This window comes from Elephas maximus, chromosome 7 (assembly GCF_024166365.1).
Source record: "Elephas maximus indicus isolate mEleMax1 chromosome 7, mEleMax1 primary haplotype, whole genome shotgun sequence".
Classification (NCBI taxonomy): domain Eukaryota; kingdom Metazoa; phylum Chordata; class Mammalia; order Proboscidea; family Elephantidae; genus Elephas; species Elephas maximus.
The window spans coordinates 67053350-67071531 of record NC_064825.1 but is presented as its reverse complement, the minus strand read 5'-3'; the positions used below and the strand labels follow the sequence as shown (position 1 = coordinate 67071531).

General features: G+C 38.3%; 1 protein-coding gene across 1 annotated transcript in view; it reads right to left on the bottom strand.

Moving 5' to 3' along the window:
• The window catches only part of USP47 (ubiquitin specific peptidase 47), a 149085-nt gene extending 132805 nt beyond the window's left edge, over positions 1-16280 (bottom strand). Inside the window, exon 1 of the mRNA XM_049890401.1 lies at positions 15997-16280. Within this exon, the coding sequence (XP_049746358.1) occupies positions 15997-16035 (39 nt within the window). The 5' untranslated portion in view covers positions 16036-16280. The remainder of the gene's footprint in view (positions 1-15996) is intronic.
• Between the last annotated feature and the right edge of the window lie 1902 nt (positions 16281-18182).

Genomic DNA, 18182 nt, shown 5'->3' with positions numbered 1-18182 from the left:
GCCTTCCCCATTTCCATCACTCCAGTTTCCCTGCTCCTCCTTGCCTTTGCATCTTTGCTTTTGGGCATATGTTGCCCATTTGGTCTCATATAGTTGATTGTTCTAAGGAGCACATTCCTCACAGGTGTTGTTTATTTTATAGGCCAATCTATTATTTGGCTGAAAGGTGACCTCCAGGAGTGGACTTCCAGATTATGAGGGTATCTTAGGGTAATAGTCTAAGGGGATCCTCCAGTCTTTATCAGTCCAGTCAGTCTGCTCTTTTTTATGAATCTGAGTACTGTTCTACATTTTTCTCCCATTCTAACCTGGGCCTTCTATTGTGTACCTGGTCAGAGTGGTTGGTAGTGGTAGCAGAGCACCATCTAGTTCTTCTGGTCTCAGGCTAGGGAAGGCTGTGGTTCATGCGGGCCATTAGTCCCATGGACTAATTGCTTCCTTGAGTCTTTGGTTGTCTTCACTCTCTCCTTCACTCCAGACAGAAAGAGACTAATAGTTATATCTTAGATGGCCACTTGCAAGCTTTTAAGACCCCAGACAATACTCATCAAACTAGGATGTGGAACATTATCTTTATGAACTACATCATGCCAATTGACTAGATGTCCCCTAAGACTACGGTTCTTAGCCTTCAAACCCTGTAACAGTCCCACAAGGAGTCTGGATATGTCTAAGAAGTTTCCATAACTATATCCCCATGTGCTCTATTATATATATGAATATTTAAGCAGCACATAAAAAAATTATTTACAAATGCCAGCAACTACACCTATTTATGTATCTGTACATACTCTCATATGCCCTCTCACACCTATATAGCATACATATCTACCTATGTAACCACTCACAGATTTCTGGTTGTTATTACTATTGTTGCAGAATTGAAGGTTACAGAATTTACCTTAGTTTTCCTTTATTCTTGCATACTTTTCAGTGTCTTTATTTAAGCTGATCACTTTGCTGACTTCCCCCATATGGTATATTGCCTTTCCCTTCCCCAGAATTAACATGTGTCTACTATCTAGTAACTGATTGCCCCTCCTTTCCCCTCCCATCCCTGGTAACCATCAAACAACATTGCTTTCTCTGTGTAAATCTATTTTTGACTTTCTATAAAAGTGGTATCATACAATATTTGTCCGTTTGTGACTGACTTATTTCACTTAGCATAATATCCTCCAGATACATCCATGTTATGAGATGTTCACGGACTCATCGTTACTCTATCACTGTGTACTACTGCATTGCATGTATGTACCACATTTTGTTTATCCACTTATCCACTGATGGACACTTAGGTTGTTTCCATTTTTTTGCTATTTTGAATAATGCTGCAACATGGGTGTGCATACGTCTATTTGTGTCACTACTCTTATTTCTCATACCTATGGAGTGGGACTGCTGGATCATATGGCATTTCTATTTCTAGCTTTTTGAGGAAGTGCCGTACCTTTTTCCACAGTGGCTGTGCCATTTTACATTTCTACCAGCAATGTATAAGAGTTCTAATCTCCCCACAACCTCGCAGCATTTGTTTTCTGTTTTTTGATGAGTGCCATTTTTGCGGGGGTGAGATGGTATCTCATTGTAGTTTTGATTTGCATCTCTCTAATGGCTAATGATAGAGAACATCTCTTCATGCGTTTGTTAGCTGCCTGAATGTCTTCTGTGGGTGTATGTTCATGTCCTTTGCCCATTTTTTAAAATTAGATTGTTTGTCTTTTTGTTGCCGAGGTGCTGAAGTTCTCTATACACTTTAGAGATCAGTCCCTTGTCAGATACAATGTTGCGAAAATTTTTTTCCCAGTCTGTAGGTTCTCTTTTTACTCTTTTGGTAAAGTCTTTCAATGAGCCTAAGTATTTAATTTTTAGGAGGTCCCTGTTATCCAGTTTATCTTTTGTTGTCTGTGTACTTTTAGTTATGTTTGACAGTATATTCATGCCATAAATAAGGTCTTTGTCCCTATGTTATCTTCCAGGAACTTTATAGTTTAGTGTGTTTTTAATATTAACGTGGGACACAAAGCATTATTGCAAGTAAAAATGTTTCAGTCAACAAGTTTCAGCAATTAACTTTTATAACAACTATAAACAAACCCGTTAAGTTTTTCTGGGAAAAAAATGAGTTCTTACACCCTAATATCTACACAATAAAAATCAAAATTCCTTACAGGCATCCAAAACCTTTAGAATTTTTAGACACAACCTGCCAGGACTATCTTCTCTCCTTCTATCCAGACATCTCATGCTTCATCTTCACTAAACTTTTCGCATATAACTTTTCGTGTTCTAATGCCATTTCCTCTAACTAAAAGCTCTTACCATCTCTACCTGGCAGTCAAGTTATCCTTTGTGACCTAGTTCAAATATTACATTCTCACAGAATCCCCTAGATAAAGCTAATTGCTCCTTCTTTTAAGTCCCAATTTATTTCTGTATTACAAATTTGTCTTGTTACATGTCTGTTTTCTCCATTAGACTAAATTACCATCTAAACTAAGCAGTTTTCGTTCCTCATCTTTCAATCTCTGGTTCTTGGCAGCTACTCACTCAATGTTTAAGTGAGTCCTACAAGAAAAATTAAGTATATTTACAATTAAATAAAAATTGAGAAGTATCATCTGAAGCAAGAAATATATGTACAGTCAAAATACAATGCTTTGGTTATACTAGAAAACTTCACTTAAGCCACTACGTAAGTTTCATGGCTTTCCTAAAACTAAACCTATAATCTTACCAACTGCTTTTGAGTCACTGTATTTAGATTTAAATTCTAGGCTTTTTTTTTAATTATGTCACTTAGCCCTTAATTTTTCTCTACTAGAAAGCCGTTGTATTTAATATAACCATGTTATACTAATATTTGAACAACTCTGCAAGTCTTACAGCAGTCATCTACACAGCATCAAATCTAAAGTACAATCAGTAATACAACTAATGGGAACAGTCTCTTCTGTCCACGTGAACAAACTGGTTCTACTGCATTGTTTTTGAGCATCGGAATTATCAAACACACAAAGTTCTCTTAGATACAAACTATTCTTATTCTTAAGAATTCTGTTTCAAAATAACATTTCACACTGAATCCTTACAAGTAACTTATTAATTTGGTTATTTTTAAAATTATCTAAGTTTTTAAAAGAATTTCTCAGGATATTACTAGTTTAAACAATTCAAAATTGTTTTTATTTTTAATATTTGCATTTTGTTACATGTTCCAGTTCTCAAATAAAGCAGAATGAACAAGACTTACTTGATCATATTTAGTTGTTGTTAGGCATCGTCCAGTCAATTTTAACACATACTGACGCTATGTACACAGAACAAAACACTGCCTGGTCCTGTACCATCCTCACAACTGTTGCTATGTTTGAGCCCATTGTTGCATCCACTGTATCAATTCATCTCCTGGGGCGGGGGCGGGGAGGTTTCCTCTCTTTCCTTGACCGTCTACTTTATCAAGCATGATGTCTTTCTCCCAGGACTGGTCCCTCCTGATAACATGTCCAAAGTATGTGAAACAAATTCTCACCATCCTCGCTTTTAAGCAGCATTCTGACTGTACTCTTCTAAGACAGACTTGTTCATTCTTCCGGCAGTCCATAGCATATTCCATATTCTTCACCAACGCCCTAATTCTAAGGCCATCAATTCTTCTTGGTTTTCTTTATTTGTCCAGTTTTCACAGGCATATAAAGCAACTGAAAATACCATGGCTTGGGTCAGGTGCACCTTAGTTTTCAAAGTGACATCCTTGCTTTTTAACACTTTAAAGAGGTCTTTTGCATCAGATTTACTTAATGCAAAATGTTGTCTGATTTCTTGACTGCTGCTTCCACAGGCATTGATTGTAGATCAAAGTAAAATGAAATCCTTGATAACGTTAACATTTTCTCCATTTATCATGATGTTGCTTATTGGTCCAGTTGTGAGGATTTTTATTTTCTTTATGTTAAAGTGTAATCCATACTGAAGGCTGTGGTCTTTCATCCTAATCAGTCAGTGCTGCAAGACCCCTTCACTTTCATCAAACAAGGTTGTGTCATCTGCACATGGAAGGTTGTTAACGAGTCCTCCTCCAATCCTGATACTGCAGTCTTCATATAATCCAGCTTCTCGGATTATTTGCTCAGCACACAGATTGAATAAAATCATATAAGAGAAACTGTCAAATCTAACAATAACTTAGGATGTATGCTGTAGACATTACAACACTTAGATGACAGGCTATAACTTGAAACAACTAAGATATTTAATAATTAAAGTATGTCTTATTGTCATTTAATCAACAAATTTACTGGATGACAACAATGTACAGCAGCACAGTGCTGGACCCTGGGGAAGGTGTAAGTATGAAGGTAATAACAGTAACGCATGAAGGTAAGTAATAGGAATTAAAAAAAAAAAAAAAAAAACCTGTTCCTATTGAGTCGATTCCAACTCACAGCAATCCCATAGGACAGAGTAGAACTGCCCCATAGGGTTTCCAAGGCTGTAATCTTTATGGAAGCTGACTGCTACACCTTTCTCCCTTGGAGGGGCTGGTGGGTTTGAACTGCCAACCTTTTGTTTAGCTCTTAACTACTGCGCCACCAGGGTGCCTTATTTACTACAGGCATTTAAATATATATCTAATGCCATGTTCTTTGCAGCCCCTATTTTTCACACAATCTTTTCTTTCTAACTGGGGCTGCCATGGTACCCTGTTGTTGTTGTTAGCTGCCATGGAGTCGGCTTCAACTTATGGAAACCTTATGCGTAACTGGTACTGCACCATCACAACTGGTATGTTTGAGCTACCTGTTGCAACTATACTATCAACCATCTTATTGAGGGTTTCCCTTATTTTTGCTGACACTCTACTAAGTATGATGTCCTTTTCTAACGACTGATCTTTCCTGATGAAGTGCCCCAAAGTAAGTAGGACAAAATCTTGCCATCCTAACTTCTGAGATCATTCTGGCTGAGCTTCCTCCAAGATTGATTTGTTTGCTCTTCTGGCAGCCCGTGGTATCTATATTCAATATTCTTCACCAACGCCACGATTCAAATGTTTGTCAATTCTTCTTCCATCTTACTTTTTCACTGCCCAGCTTTCACATGCATATGAGGCAACTGAAAAGACCATGACTTGGGTAAAGTACACCTTAGTCATCAAAGTGACAACTCTACTTTTTAAAATATTACAGAGGTCTTTTGCAGCAGATTTTTGCAATCTAATACATCATTTGATTTCTTGTCTGCTGCTTCTGTGAGCACTGATTATTGATCCAAGTAGAACGAAATCCTTGACAACTCCCCATATCTTCACCATTTATCATGAATCAACCCCTCTCCTCCGGTTTGGCAAAAAAAAAAAAATTACAGCATCTGGATAGGAGTCCTGGTGGCACGGTGGTTAAGCACTTGCTGCTAACCAAAAGGTCGGCAGGTCTAACCCACTAACCACTCCACAGGAGAAAGATGTGGCAGTCTGATTCTGTAGAGATTACAGCCTTGACAACCCTATGGGACAGTTCTACTCTGTCATATAGGGTCAATATGAGTCGGAACTGACTCAATGGCAATAGGTTTGGGCACTAAGACATAGAGAATTTATGTGAACAATTCAAAATGGAGGAAATTAAAAAAGAGGTAGGAATCCTAAGAAAACACTTTCATTAGTTTTCATGTAATATCAAAGCTCACTCATTTAAAACTCCTTAAAATGTGGATGACAGAAATATTACTATTATTCACCCAAAACAAAGATATTTAAGTGACACATGAAAGCATATAGCACATCCGTAAAACAGCAACTAGTGTAGTCAAACGTGGCTACAACAAGGTTGGCTTGGGGAAGGCGACAAAAACATTAAGCTAGGAATTTCTGGTTAAAGATGCTGGACTGAACACAAGTACTTAGCTCTGATGCCTCCCAAAATATCTAAAACAAGAATAAAGGATTTTTTTCTTAAAAAGCATAAACCCATAAGGACAAAAAAAAAAAAAAACAGAAACACAATTTTAGAGGCTGGAAAACACAACAAGTATTAATGATTTAATACACCTGAGAAGGTTGAGCTGGCCAAGAGGAAAACCAAAAGACGTCTGGTTTATATCATATTTACATATACACCAAAAGACCCCTAAATTTCTTGGAGAACTAGTTGATTCCTGGGTTAGGACAGGGAAAATAAAAGATGAGCTGGAGTGTTATGTGGCACCAGAAAATAAGGAAATGCTCAAAAAAGCAAGGATGAGCACAGCAGCCACCAGAAAAGAGCTCTCAATAATCAGAGTCTTGAACAGTTTGAGTCATAACATAAGTAACTACAGCATTGGGATATAATCCAAAGTATAAAATAAATACCCATGAGTTCATACTGATATAAATAAATAAGTAAATAATTGGCAGAAAAAAAAGGCAACTCTTCCCTACAGAAGAATTCCAATCAATAAATGTAGAAAGAATGAGGGAAACAGAAAATCACCATCAGAATGCCACACTATTCATTGCTGTAGGCAAGATGCTAAAATCAATGGGCCAAAGTTTAAGCAAAAACAGGATATCTGCATGGTCCCAAAGTATTCAGTAATTATTAAAGGAGAAAAGTGTAATTTTACAGTGGAGAAATCTTGCAACACCATTTTAATCAACTGATCAAGGTTAACATCACCAGTAATACATATCGATATCACGTACTCCCCGATATGATGTGATAAGAAGGGTATATCCCTACTGCTGTACCCTTCCCTTTAATTCATAACCTCAATCTAATCATGAGAAAACAGCAGATAAACCAAAATTGAGGGATATTCTACAAAATAACTGAGGAGTATTCTAAAATGAAAGAGAAATTATCACAGATAAGAGACTGAGGGGACACAACAACTAAATGCGATGCGGGATCTTGGATTGGATCCAGGGGAAGTAGGGATGACATTAGTGGAAAAACCGGTGAAATCTGAACAAATTCTATAATTCAGTTAATAGTACTGTACTAAGGTTTATTTCTTAGTTTTGATAACTGGTCTATAGTTTTGGGTAAGATTTATTTCTTAGTTTTGATAACTGGTCTATAGTTACTTAAGATGTTAGCTTGAGTAGAAGCTAGGTGAAGGGTATACAGAAACTCTTCACACTCTTTTTGCAACTCTTCTGTAAATAGATAAGAAAGTGAAAAACAAACAAGCCCCAAAAGGCTCACAAATTGCAGTTTCAGATACCGTGGGAGTGAGCGTAGAGTCTAAACTAGAACTGTTTAAGAAGCAATTAGAACCCCTAAGTCCCTTCTTCTACCCCTCTGGTCTTTCCCTTCCTGACAAAAGTTGAAACAATCTCTGGAAAGCATAAAACAGAGTTTATCTTGGACTAGAGGACATCAAGCATACTTGAGTTTGTTGGGGATGCCATACTGAAAACAGAGGAATTAAGTGAAAGTATATCTGCATACTTAATGATGATATCCACATTCCCTTTTTCTTCTCAGCTTCCAAACTTGTTCCCCCCAGGCAAAAGACCAGAAGAGTATTCTCTGGAAAACCAATTTAGCACAAGAGTAAAGGCCTATCACTAGAAGCCTGCAAGGAAATTACCCATACATACCACCCTATGGGGAAAATCATAATCACCTATAGAGAGCTTCTATTTAGCTTCTTAAGGTACCTCTCTTAAATAAGCACAAACTTCCAACGATCACCAGACATCTAAGGAAAGCACCTAGTATAAGAGACAAGCTCATAGCAAACAAACAGACATAGAAATCTTGGAGGAAAGAGACAATATAAAGAGAAAAAAACTATCAATCATTTCCTGAGGTATAAGAAAAGATATTTTCTCCCTGAAACAAAAACAGGATATCATTATAAAAAATATTCAGGAAAAAAAGAATGGTTGGAAATTGTAAATGATAGCAGAAATAAAACTTTAATAGAAAGTTGGAAGATAAAGTTGAGAAATATCTCCCATAAAGCAAGCAAAAAAAAAAAAAATGAAGAAATGCAAAACAGGCAAATAAATAAGAAAATTAGAGAAACCAGTCAGTAGGCCCAACATCTGAGCAACAGGAACTCAAAAAAGACAGAACAGAGAAAACAAAGGAGAGGAAATCAACTAAATTAAAGAAATCTCCCAGAACTAATGAGATAAATTCCACATTGAATAAGGACTACCCTGAATCCAGCAGAATGGATAAAAATAGACTTATATACCAATGCATAATACAAGAATTTCACAACTTTAGGGACAAAGATCCTCAAAGCCTCCAGAGAGGAAGAAAAAAGTTTCAGAAGTGGAAAAGAATCTTCTAGGCATTTGACATCTCGATAGTAACACTGAAAAATAGAAGACAATGGAGCAATGCCTTGAAAATTGAGAGAAAACTACTTCTGACGCAGAATTCTCCAGCCAGCCAAGCTATCTAGCAAGAGGAAAGAAATAACATTTACAGACATACAAGGTTTCAAATAAATTATATTCCATCCAGAAAGCTACTAAAAACACTCCTCCAAAATGAGAGAGCAAACCAAGAAAAGATGAAGACATCAAATACAAAAACAAAGGCTCCAAATACAAGAGAAAACTGAAGGAACCCCCAAGATGGTAACGGGAAAGCCAAGACAACTGCTGCACAAACAAATAAAAAACCAAACCCATTGCGTGGAGTCAAATGTGACTCACAGCGACCCTACACGACAAAGCAAAACTGCCCCATAGGTTTTCCAAGGAGCAGCTGCTTAGCAGTTCAGCTCTTAACCACTGTGCTACCAGGGCTCCAAGAGCTGCACAGAAGGTGTCAATTTAAGAAGTCCAGATTGGAATAGGTCAGAGGCTCTGGGAAAGAGTTCCTAATTAAAATTAGGTAGGCTTGAACATAACGAGAGAAGATTTGTACACTTACGGGAGAGTCTGGGCTAAACGAGGGTTTCTCAACAGCAGCGCTATTGACGTTTTGGGCCTCATAATTCTTCATCGTGGGGTCACTGTAGGATACTTAGCAGTATCTCTGGCTTCTACCCACTAGATGCCAGTAGCACCCTCCCCTCCCTTGGCCCTCAGTTGTGACAATCAAAAATGTCTCTGGACATTGTCAGATGTCATCTGGGGACCTAACTGCCCCCAGTTGAGAACCACTTGGCTAAATTAATGATATCCCAGTTGCCACTGAGTTGATTCCAACCATGGCTACCCCATGTGTGTCAGAGTAGAACTGTCTTCCATAAGGTTTTCAATGGCTGATTTTTCAGAGGTAGATCTCTAGCCCTTTTTTCTGAGGCGCCTCTGTGTGAACTCAAACCACAAACCTTTAAACCTTTAGGTCAGCAGCATGCACGTTAACCACCTGCACCACCTAAACCAAACAAACAAACCTGTTGCCGTTGAGTTGATTCCAACTCATCATGGCCCTATACGACAGAGTAGAACTCCCCTACAGGGTTTCCAAGTAGATTTGAACTGCCAACCTTTTGGTTAGCAACCAAGCTCTTAACCACCTAGAGACTCCAAACACTAAGCAAATTAAAAAATAAAATAAAACAAATATTAACTCCAGGATCAACATACCAAATTCAAGAAAAAAGTTCATTTTAAAACCACTACCTAAGTGAGAATGACTGACCGTTCTCCTTGCAGGTCATTTCCTCAAGTAATTTAATTATGAGAAATGAAATTAAAAGACTATTCATCTGATGTTTTCCATAACAGATAATAATTTTATAAGAAAATAGTAGTGATAAAAAACAAGTTGTTTATTGTTTTGGGAGCTCTCAATTAATTCAATGCTCTTTATATAGTTGGAGGTTGCCATGAAGCTCAAATGAGTTAATACACACAAAGCACATACAACATTATCTGGCCTACAGTAAATGCTCAATAAATACTGGCTATTACTATCATCACCATCAGATGCCAATAACCAGTTTCAGATGGAAGTATTGTTTATTGCAGGGAAAAAAGAGGCAGGAAAAAAGATACAGAATTTACTGAGACACAGAATTTACATTCGTACTTTTTCTTTCATTTTTCCATCTATTCTACATTTATATACTCCCTGAGCACTGCTTTAAGTATTGCAATGAAATTATTTTAAAAGCATCAGTAAATACGTACCTTATCTTTAACTATACTATAAGCTACTTGGGGAAAGAATGAATTTTTTCTATTTCTCCTGAATTTTCCCTATAAGGCAGGGCACAGTAATATGCACAGTGCATACTCAATAAATACAAATGTCACGAATCCTTAGAAGGAAACAGAATAATAAAAACAACAACAGAGCAATAATTAAAAACTCAGATACTAAAAGCAAGAGATCTCAAAGCCAATATCAGTATACAATTCAAAGACACATAGTAGAGTGAAAAAGTGAGGTAAAAAGGCCTGTTACACACCACAGTGAACAGTCCACATTCTGTGCTCTTTTCTGGATACAACAATTTAGGAAAAATGCTAAAATATTGGATTATGCCCAAAATAGAGCAACTGAGAAAAAGTTAAAGACCTGAGGCTGCTCAAGTTAGCCCTCCTTCTCCCCTGCCCACCTTCAACTTTGAGAAAAGCAATCCTATGGAAAATGGTTTAAGATTTCTGTGTTGTCCAGAGGCAACTATGAAGATCTAAGGTCCCTACGTGGCACAAACGGTTTGCACTTGATTACTAACCCAAAGGTCGGCAGTTTGACTCTACCCAGTGGTGCCACAACACAAAGCCCTGGCGATCTCCTTCTGTCAGATTACAGCCCCTGAAAACCCTGTGGAGCATGGGTCTACTGCGAAATACGTAAGATCACCACGAGTCAAAAACAACTCGGCAGCAATGAGTTTGATTTTTTTGTTTTTTTAAATGGAGATCCAGATTTCTCTCAACTTGAAAACTTAAAATAACAAATCTCTTCTAAGATGAAGATGTTCTCAGAGGTTAGTCACGAAGGTATTCAAGCAAAGGTTGGAAAACAGCCTGCCAGTGGTGCTGTGGAAAGCATACAAACTGAGGATAAATGGTTAGAATTTTAAGGTTCCTTACAACTTTGTAACCACATCAACAAATATTTACTGAATATCTGCTCCGGGAAGGGTACTGTCCTAGACTTACGGTATATACAAAAAAAAAAAAAACAGAGTCAGAAACACACAAAGATCTCTGCTGACAAGGAATTCATAACAAATATTATATAAATGTATATTACAATTTGAGACAATAAATGTTGGAAATCACTCCTTCTTAACTGCCAAATGAATTCTATGCATATTTAAAGATGTTCTGAACAAACAAAATCTGTTATCACAGAGTCGATTCTGACTCATCACCATTCTATAGGACAGAACAGAACTGCCCATAGGTTTCCAAGGAGCAACTGGTGGATTTGAACTGCCCACCTTTTGGCTAGCAGCCGAGCTCTTAAGCACTGCACTACCAGGGCTCCAGAAGTGTTCCAGAGAGGGAGAAATCCCTAAGGTTAAAATGATCGGAAAAGGCTTTTTGGAGTAAATGAGATATGAGGTACTTACAGGAAAATGTATATGAAGATTCTGAACAAGTTCAGAGAAGTAGGAAAGAGGGGAGGGCACAAACAAGTGAAGAGCAAGTAAGAAACTTGTTCGGCTGCATTAAAAACTTGTTTCATAGGAGAAGCGGGAGATAAGCTGGAAGGGCAGGTTGTGGCCAGAATCAACCCTATTGGGCCTTGAATACCACACTAAGTAGTTTCAAATTTATCTAACACAATAAGTAGGCAATTTCTGAGTAAGGAATGACATAGTCAAAGCAGAATTTCTGAATGATGAACTAGAAAAGAAGAGGCTATAGTTTTCATCCTTCTTAAAAGAATGTTAATAGTGATTAGCCAATTATTTCAGATTATTGTTGATTATGTTTCATGAGTACTAAATTCGTTTTGCGAGTACTGAATTTGTTTTGCTCTCCTCGGAATCCCCTGGGCCATTCTTTATATTTCCTTCTTGTATCTCTCATGTGGATGTACCCATTCTGTCCATTTACATTTCTTTTTTGCTTTCTGTTTGCAAATTTTTTTGCCACCATTTCTTGCCCATAATCGTCTCTCATTCCTTCCTTTAGCCTTTACTTGATCATAATGTGTAAGGGAAAAAGAATAAAAAGAAAGATCCAGGGATTCTGAGGAGAGCAAAAGGAGTATTAAGTTATTTTATTAATCCTCCTGACTGCTAGAATAAAAGAAGTAGTATTCCATGTTTAAAAAACCAAACCCGTTGCTGTCTAGTCAATTGCAACTCACAGTGGTACTGTAGGACAGAGTAACACTGCCCCATAGGGTTTCCAAGGCTGTAATCTTTTTTTTTTTTTTAATAATTTCAATTGAATTTTTGGTGAAAGTTTTCACAGCAAGTTAGGTTCCCATTGGGCAATTTCCACATGAATTGTTCAGTGACATTAGTCACATTTATCACAATGTGTCAACATTCTCTTTATGTGTGTTCTATCTGTTCCCTTTCCAGTACTCTAGCTACTCTGCCCCCTTATCTTCTCATCTTTGCTTTTGAGTAATTGTTGACCTTTTGGTCTCATACTGATGGTTTTTAAGTAGGGCACCTATTTTCCAGGTAATATCACTTATCGGTGATCTCAGGGAATAGGCTCAGTTCTAGGTTTTTTAGAGTGTCTCAGGGCGGTACTCTCAGGGAGTTCTCTGTTCTGTACTGCTCCAGTTTGTCTGGCTTTTTTGTTTTGTTTTTAAATAAGAATTTGGGTTCTGCTCCCTATTTTTCTCCCATTCTATCCAGGACCAACTATTGTTACCCCCATCAGAAGTCAGTGGTCGTAGCCGGGCATCGTCGAATTCTTGTGGTCTAAGGATAGATGAGGTTGTAGCTCAGGTAGACTTGTTTATTCTCTGAGCTTTTGCTTACCTTCTTACTGTTTTAATTCCTAATTTATATTGAAGGAAAAAAGGAGATAGTATGTCTTGTGCAGGCACCGTACCACACTGTTTCTGCCTTCTCTCATTTATTCCTCACATCTCTACAAGACGAGTATTACTATGGGAGACATTAGGTATCTAGTCAAGGTCAGGCAAAAAAGAGCCAAAATGCGAACTGAGGTCAGTCTGATGCTCTTACCACTAACCAGGGGCCAGCAAACTTTTTCTGTAAAGAGTTTGATAGTAAATATTTTGGACTTTGCAGACCATTCAGGCTCTGTAGCAGCTACTCAGCCTTTGTAAGCAGAAGTAGCCACAGACAATAGTAAACAAATGGGGATGGCTGTGTTCCAATGAAACTTCATTTATGAAGACTGAAATTTGAATATCATGTCAATTTCATGGGTCATGAGATATTATTCTTCTTTTGATTTTTTTCCAGTCATGTGAAAATGTAAGAGTCATTTTTAGCTTATAGGTTGTACAAAGGCAGGCTGCAATCTGTACTGGCCCATGGGCCACAGTTTACCAAACCCTGCACTGCATTAAGCTGCTTTCTTCAGCAGTCCTCTAAGGTACGTTTGTCCTCAAGTTTCAAGGACCAGAATAATATATTATTCATTCAACAACTACACACACAAAGCCTAACCATGATCTAAATATAGTACAGATCAGAGGTTCCCTGTACAAAAGTCCTCAAAAAATGCTAGATTGTTGATAATACGCCACTAGAACTGACACAAGTATTTTTAATTTTGAAATTTATTTCCACATTGAAACGTACTTAGAGATTTACAAACTATTCTTACAGAGCCTCTAGAGTACATGGATTTGTAAAACAGAGCATAATCAAGGAAGAGTAGCAAGGAATCTGAGTTCCAGTCCTAAATCTGCCATTTATTCATTATGTGAGCCTGAACAAGTCACTTTCATTCTTCTGATCCTAATTTCCTCATCTGTAAAGTGAAGGGGTTTAATTTACTAGTAATTCCACTACTACTTAAAAGGACCAGTCAGGTGATAACAAAGACCAGACTAAGGTGATCATTTAAAAAGAAGAGAAAGGCCCTTATTAAACATTAAAGAAGTGGGCAGATAGGATAAACAAGTAGGAGAAAGACCACAACAGTGCAGTATTACTAAAATTAAGGGCTGTTTAAAAAAAAAAAAGTTATCAAGTGCTCCAAAAAATTCAAAGAGAAGGGAAAAAAGCTAATGAATTTGGTCATTTAAGAGATCACTGGTAACCTTCAGGAATAGTTTCCAGTAATCCAGAAGCAAAAAAGAGGAACAAGGTGTAAGCAACCACCTAGATGACTTGTTTGAGATGTGCAGTCATCAAAGAAAGAACAAGCCTGTTAGCTAAGGGAGGCAAGGACCTCAAGTGACAGATTTAAGATATAAGAGTACTATGCATGTTTCCACAGATCATGAAAGGAACCAGGAAAAAAGACTGAAGTTGAGTCTAGGGGATAAAAAATTAAGGAATATGGTCCAGAAAAAATTAAAATGTTGGGATGTGCTTGAAGCCTCAGATAAAAGAGTCTTTAAAAAGAGGTATTTAGTCTTTACACTTCCAAAAGGTAAAGGTAGCACTGTAGTGTCAGGAACAGATATATTCCTGTGAAAGTGTGTGTATACATACATACATACACACATATATATGTTTTCTATAAATCAAACGATTAGAGAAATAAATCTGTCAGGTTTTCTTAAAGGAGAGTTTCACGTATATTATATTTTCTAATGATAAAAATATAACAAAGGACTAACTTTGCTTTTTATAGGAAAACTAGCAATATGTACCCCTAAAAGAAAATATTGTTTATACTTTTCTTACAGCATTTATAACTATCTTCCTTGTATAACAGTTATTTATGTAGTAAGGTACCTAGCCCCTCACTGGAGATCAACAAATAACAGCTTTCCCTTTCCTAGTAGCCTTTAAATCTCCTAAGAAGTCAAATTCATCTGTTTACCTGCTCTACAAAAAGTTAATGATGTTTCCTGAATAAAACTGACACGTGATAACTGTCTTTTAAAACTGTCCTTGCAAACAACTATCACTGTCCATCTGACAAAGTTGAAAAAATTGTATATCATAGATACATAACTCCAATAGCATCACTTTTGCATAATGTCAGAGCTTGCTTAAGTAGGAAAGAATTACTACAAAGCAACTAAAAATGCAAACGTTTAAGAATTTTTAATGATCATCACTCATATGTATCAAAAACCTACACAGCTAATTTCAACCTGACACTTGCCTCTATTTAAGGTATACGAGAAACAAAAATCCAAAGCATTAGTCTGCTGGTCAGCCAGTTAAAAATACACGTTTGAATACACTGAAGATATTTATAAAGCCAACAGAGATACTATTAATACGTTGAAATTCACTGGCCAGTACTGCATTCTACCATTAACCTCCTACTATTCAAGAAAAACCAAGTCAAGGCTTCTCATATCACTTGCTTATAAGAATTTAAGAAGTCAGCTATATTGGCACATACAACACAACTACAAAAAGTAGTTCAGTTCGCCATACGGTAATGTTCATCCATCTCTTCCCTTTACATAAAACTCACATTTACTACTTTTCAAAGATCTCTGGTAGGCCCCACTGGAGCAGGCCAATAGTACTACCAAGTAACAGAGGAGTTCCAAAAAGTCCTAACAGTTAACTCTGCCCTCCCACAGATCTCAAGTTAGGGTGTAGATTGCACAAGCTCTGAAAGCTATGCAGTGCCACTGTCAAAACCAGAAGCAGCACCGTCACCCCGTCGTGACCATCAGCAACTGTTCCAGAATTTTTTTCCTTGAAATTATCTATCTTGGCTCCACATGTTAAGTAAATATGCAAAAGACCACCTTCTCCCCCAAGGCAAGACCTAATTTCTTCCAGTCGGCTTCTTTATTTGTCCAACCCCACAAACCCAAGGGGGGAGGTCTCCGCTCCCCCGCCCCCCCCCGATCCAATCCGGTCTCAACTGCTCGCCGCACCCACTGTACACCCTTCACCATATACTCCCTCCCTCCCCCGAGTCCGCACACTAGCCGGGCCTGTGCTGTCGGGAGCGGCCGCAGGCCTCGGGCCTAGCCTCCTCCGCCGGCCCCTCACCTCTTTCGGGACCAGTTGGTTCTCCTCGCCAGGCCCCATAGCTCAGACTCCGGCCGCTCCTCTCCGCCCTGCCGGGGGGAGGGTGAAAGGTGGCGGCGACTCTCCACCTCAGGAGAGAATAGTAGCTGCAGTCATCCTCTCCTACGCCTGAGCTCCCGCAACCGCGGAGGCCTCAACCTGGGCCTCAGACACTAAAGCGCAGACACCAACCCACGGCTCCGCAGCCGCCGCCGCCGTCGCCTTCGTCGTCGGCCCCTCCCCCAGCCCGCTGCAATCAATGGAAAAATGGCGGCGCCCGCTCTCGCGAGAATTCCGCCCGCGGGGCTCTGGGGCCGGTATCTGAGGCTCGAGATGTCGAGGCAGTTGTGCTCGATTTTAATTACCTCAGTTCTTACTCAGACCCAGGATGTACGAAATTGGTTGAGCAGCCGTGCAAACACTTTTCGTTAGAGGAAAGCTGGACCTTGCATCTCGGGACTCCCTCTGCCGGCGAGGAAAGTACCAGGCCTTAGCGTCCTCCATACCTGCTTGGACTCTGCCCATCAGGGAAAAGACTGGAGCCTTCAGCCCCTTCTCTTACACTACTACTAATACTCTTTCACCCTTCACATTAGAAAAGAGCCCCAACCACATGCCCTCTTCAAATACCGCTGGTTTCTTCCTGTCAGACAAAGCACCTCGGGTTCCCTTCTGGCCTCTGCTAAGACAAGGCTCCCTATGTTGTATTTATTCCTCTCTCATCTTTCTTTTCCCCTCTCCCATCCTCCTGCTGATGGCCTGGTCTGGAGGGACCTCAGGGCCCATCCCCTGTTAGGTGAAGAAGCCACAGCCCTTGCCCCTGAGAAGTGATGTCATCTCCCAACCCCATTAGAGGGGTGTTCCCCAGCCCTCTTCAAAGGAACTTCCTTCCCCAAAACGTTCAAGTCTGCTGTTGAGATAGTCTGTAAGAGCAGGGCTCGAGTATGCTTGAACCGATGATCTTTAAAGATGTTTTTTAGAGTATTTTAATCTCCGGCAGTAAGCATTATGCTATTTTTTATACTAAACAAATCTTCCAATAGTTATTTTTCCAAATCCTACTCATTACTCAAATGTTCCTTTATGAAGACTCGGCGGGGTGTCCTTCATGAAGACTTCCATGGATACAATGATTTTACAGCATGCTGAGGTAATATAATCCTGCCATATTCCTAACACTCACAGCATTAATAATCTCTACCTGCACCACCTGTACCCTCAAACTTTTTTTTATCACACTGACACAGTTTTATCAAAAAAAAGTCCTGCTGTGTATGGCATTATAAAACATCTCAAAATTTTAAAAGGATAAGGTAAAATTAAATAAATATTTAAAATAACTTCAAGTTGTTTTTATTTTAATGACATTTAAAAAATCCTTACTACTTCCATTAAAAATATTTAATAAAAGCAGTATGATTTACTACATTTCATTAGTTATAAAAATCTTCATTACTTTGTGAAAATTAATGTCTGATTCAACACTCAGGTTATTTCTGTACTTGGTTTTAATAGCTGTCAAAAGCTGAAAAATGTAACTTATGAAAATATGTAGATCCTAATGGAAGAAGTACATCTTTGACTGCTCTTACTAATGCAAGTACCCATTTTTACTAGTTCCATTCACCAACTCTGCAAAGGTTTCTGTTGAAATTCAACTAGTATTTTTCCATCTTTCCTGGTACCAAACAGAAGATGCTACATTTTAACATTTTTAACAAATGGGTTCAATACTCTTTAGAATGCTTACTTGGAAGAAATTTTTTAACATGTTGGAAAATTCTGTCTTCAAGTTTAAGTATAAATGTATGAATTCTATAAGATACCGAATTTGTATTTATAATTCTCATATTTTATTATCTCGACTACGGAGTTTTGAGTACTCCCTTCAATTTTACACCCAAAGTGAATGCACTCACTTGCCTGATCCTATTCCCAGCCCTGGGTAGCATTTATACATCATTTTTGCATTAAAATCACATAATAATGGAAATATTCCCGTATCTCCATTTTCAAAATGTCATCCCCATTACTTAACAAGGTGGCTTCTGTAGAGGTCATGCTAGAAGTAGAAGTGTCATCTCTACCATCACCTTTTTTTCTTACTGCTTGCATTATTATCTCCATGTTTGTTTTCAAAAGCTGTTTTTAGCCGCTTTAATTTTAGT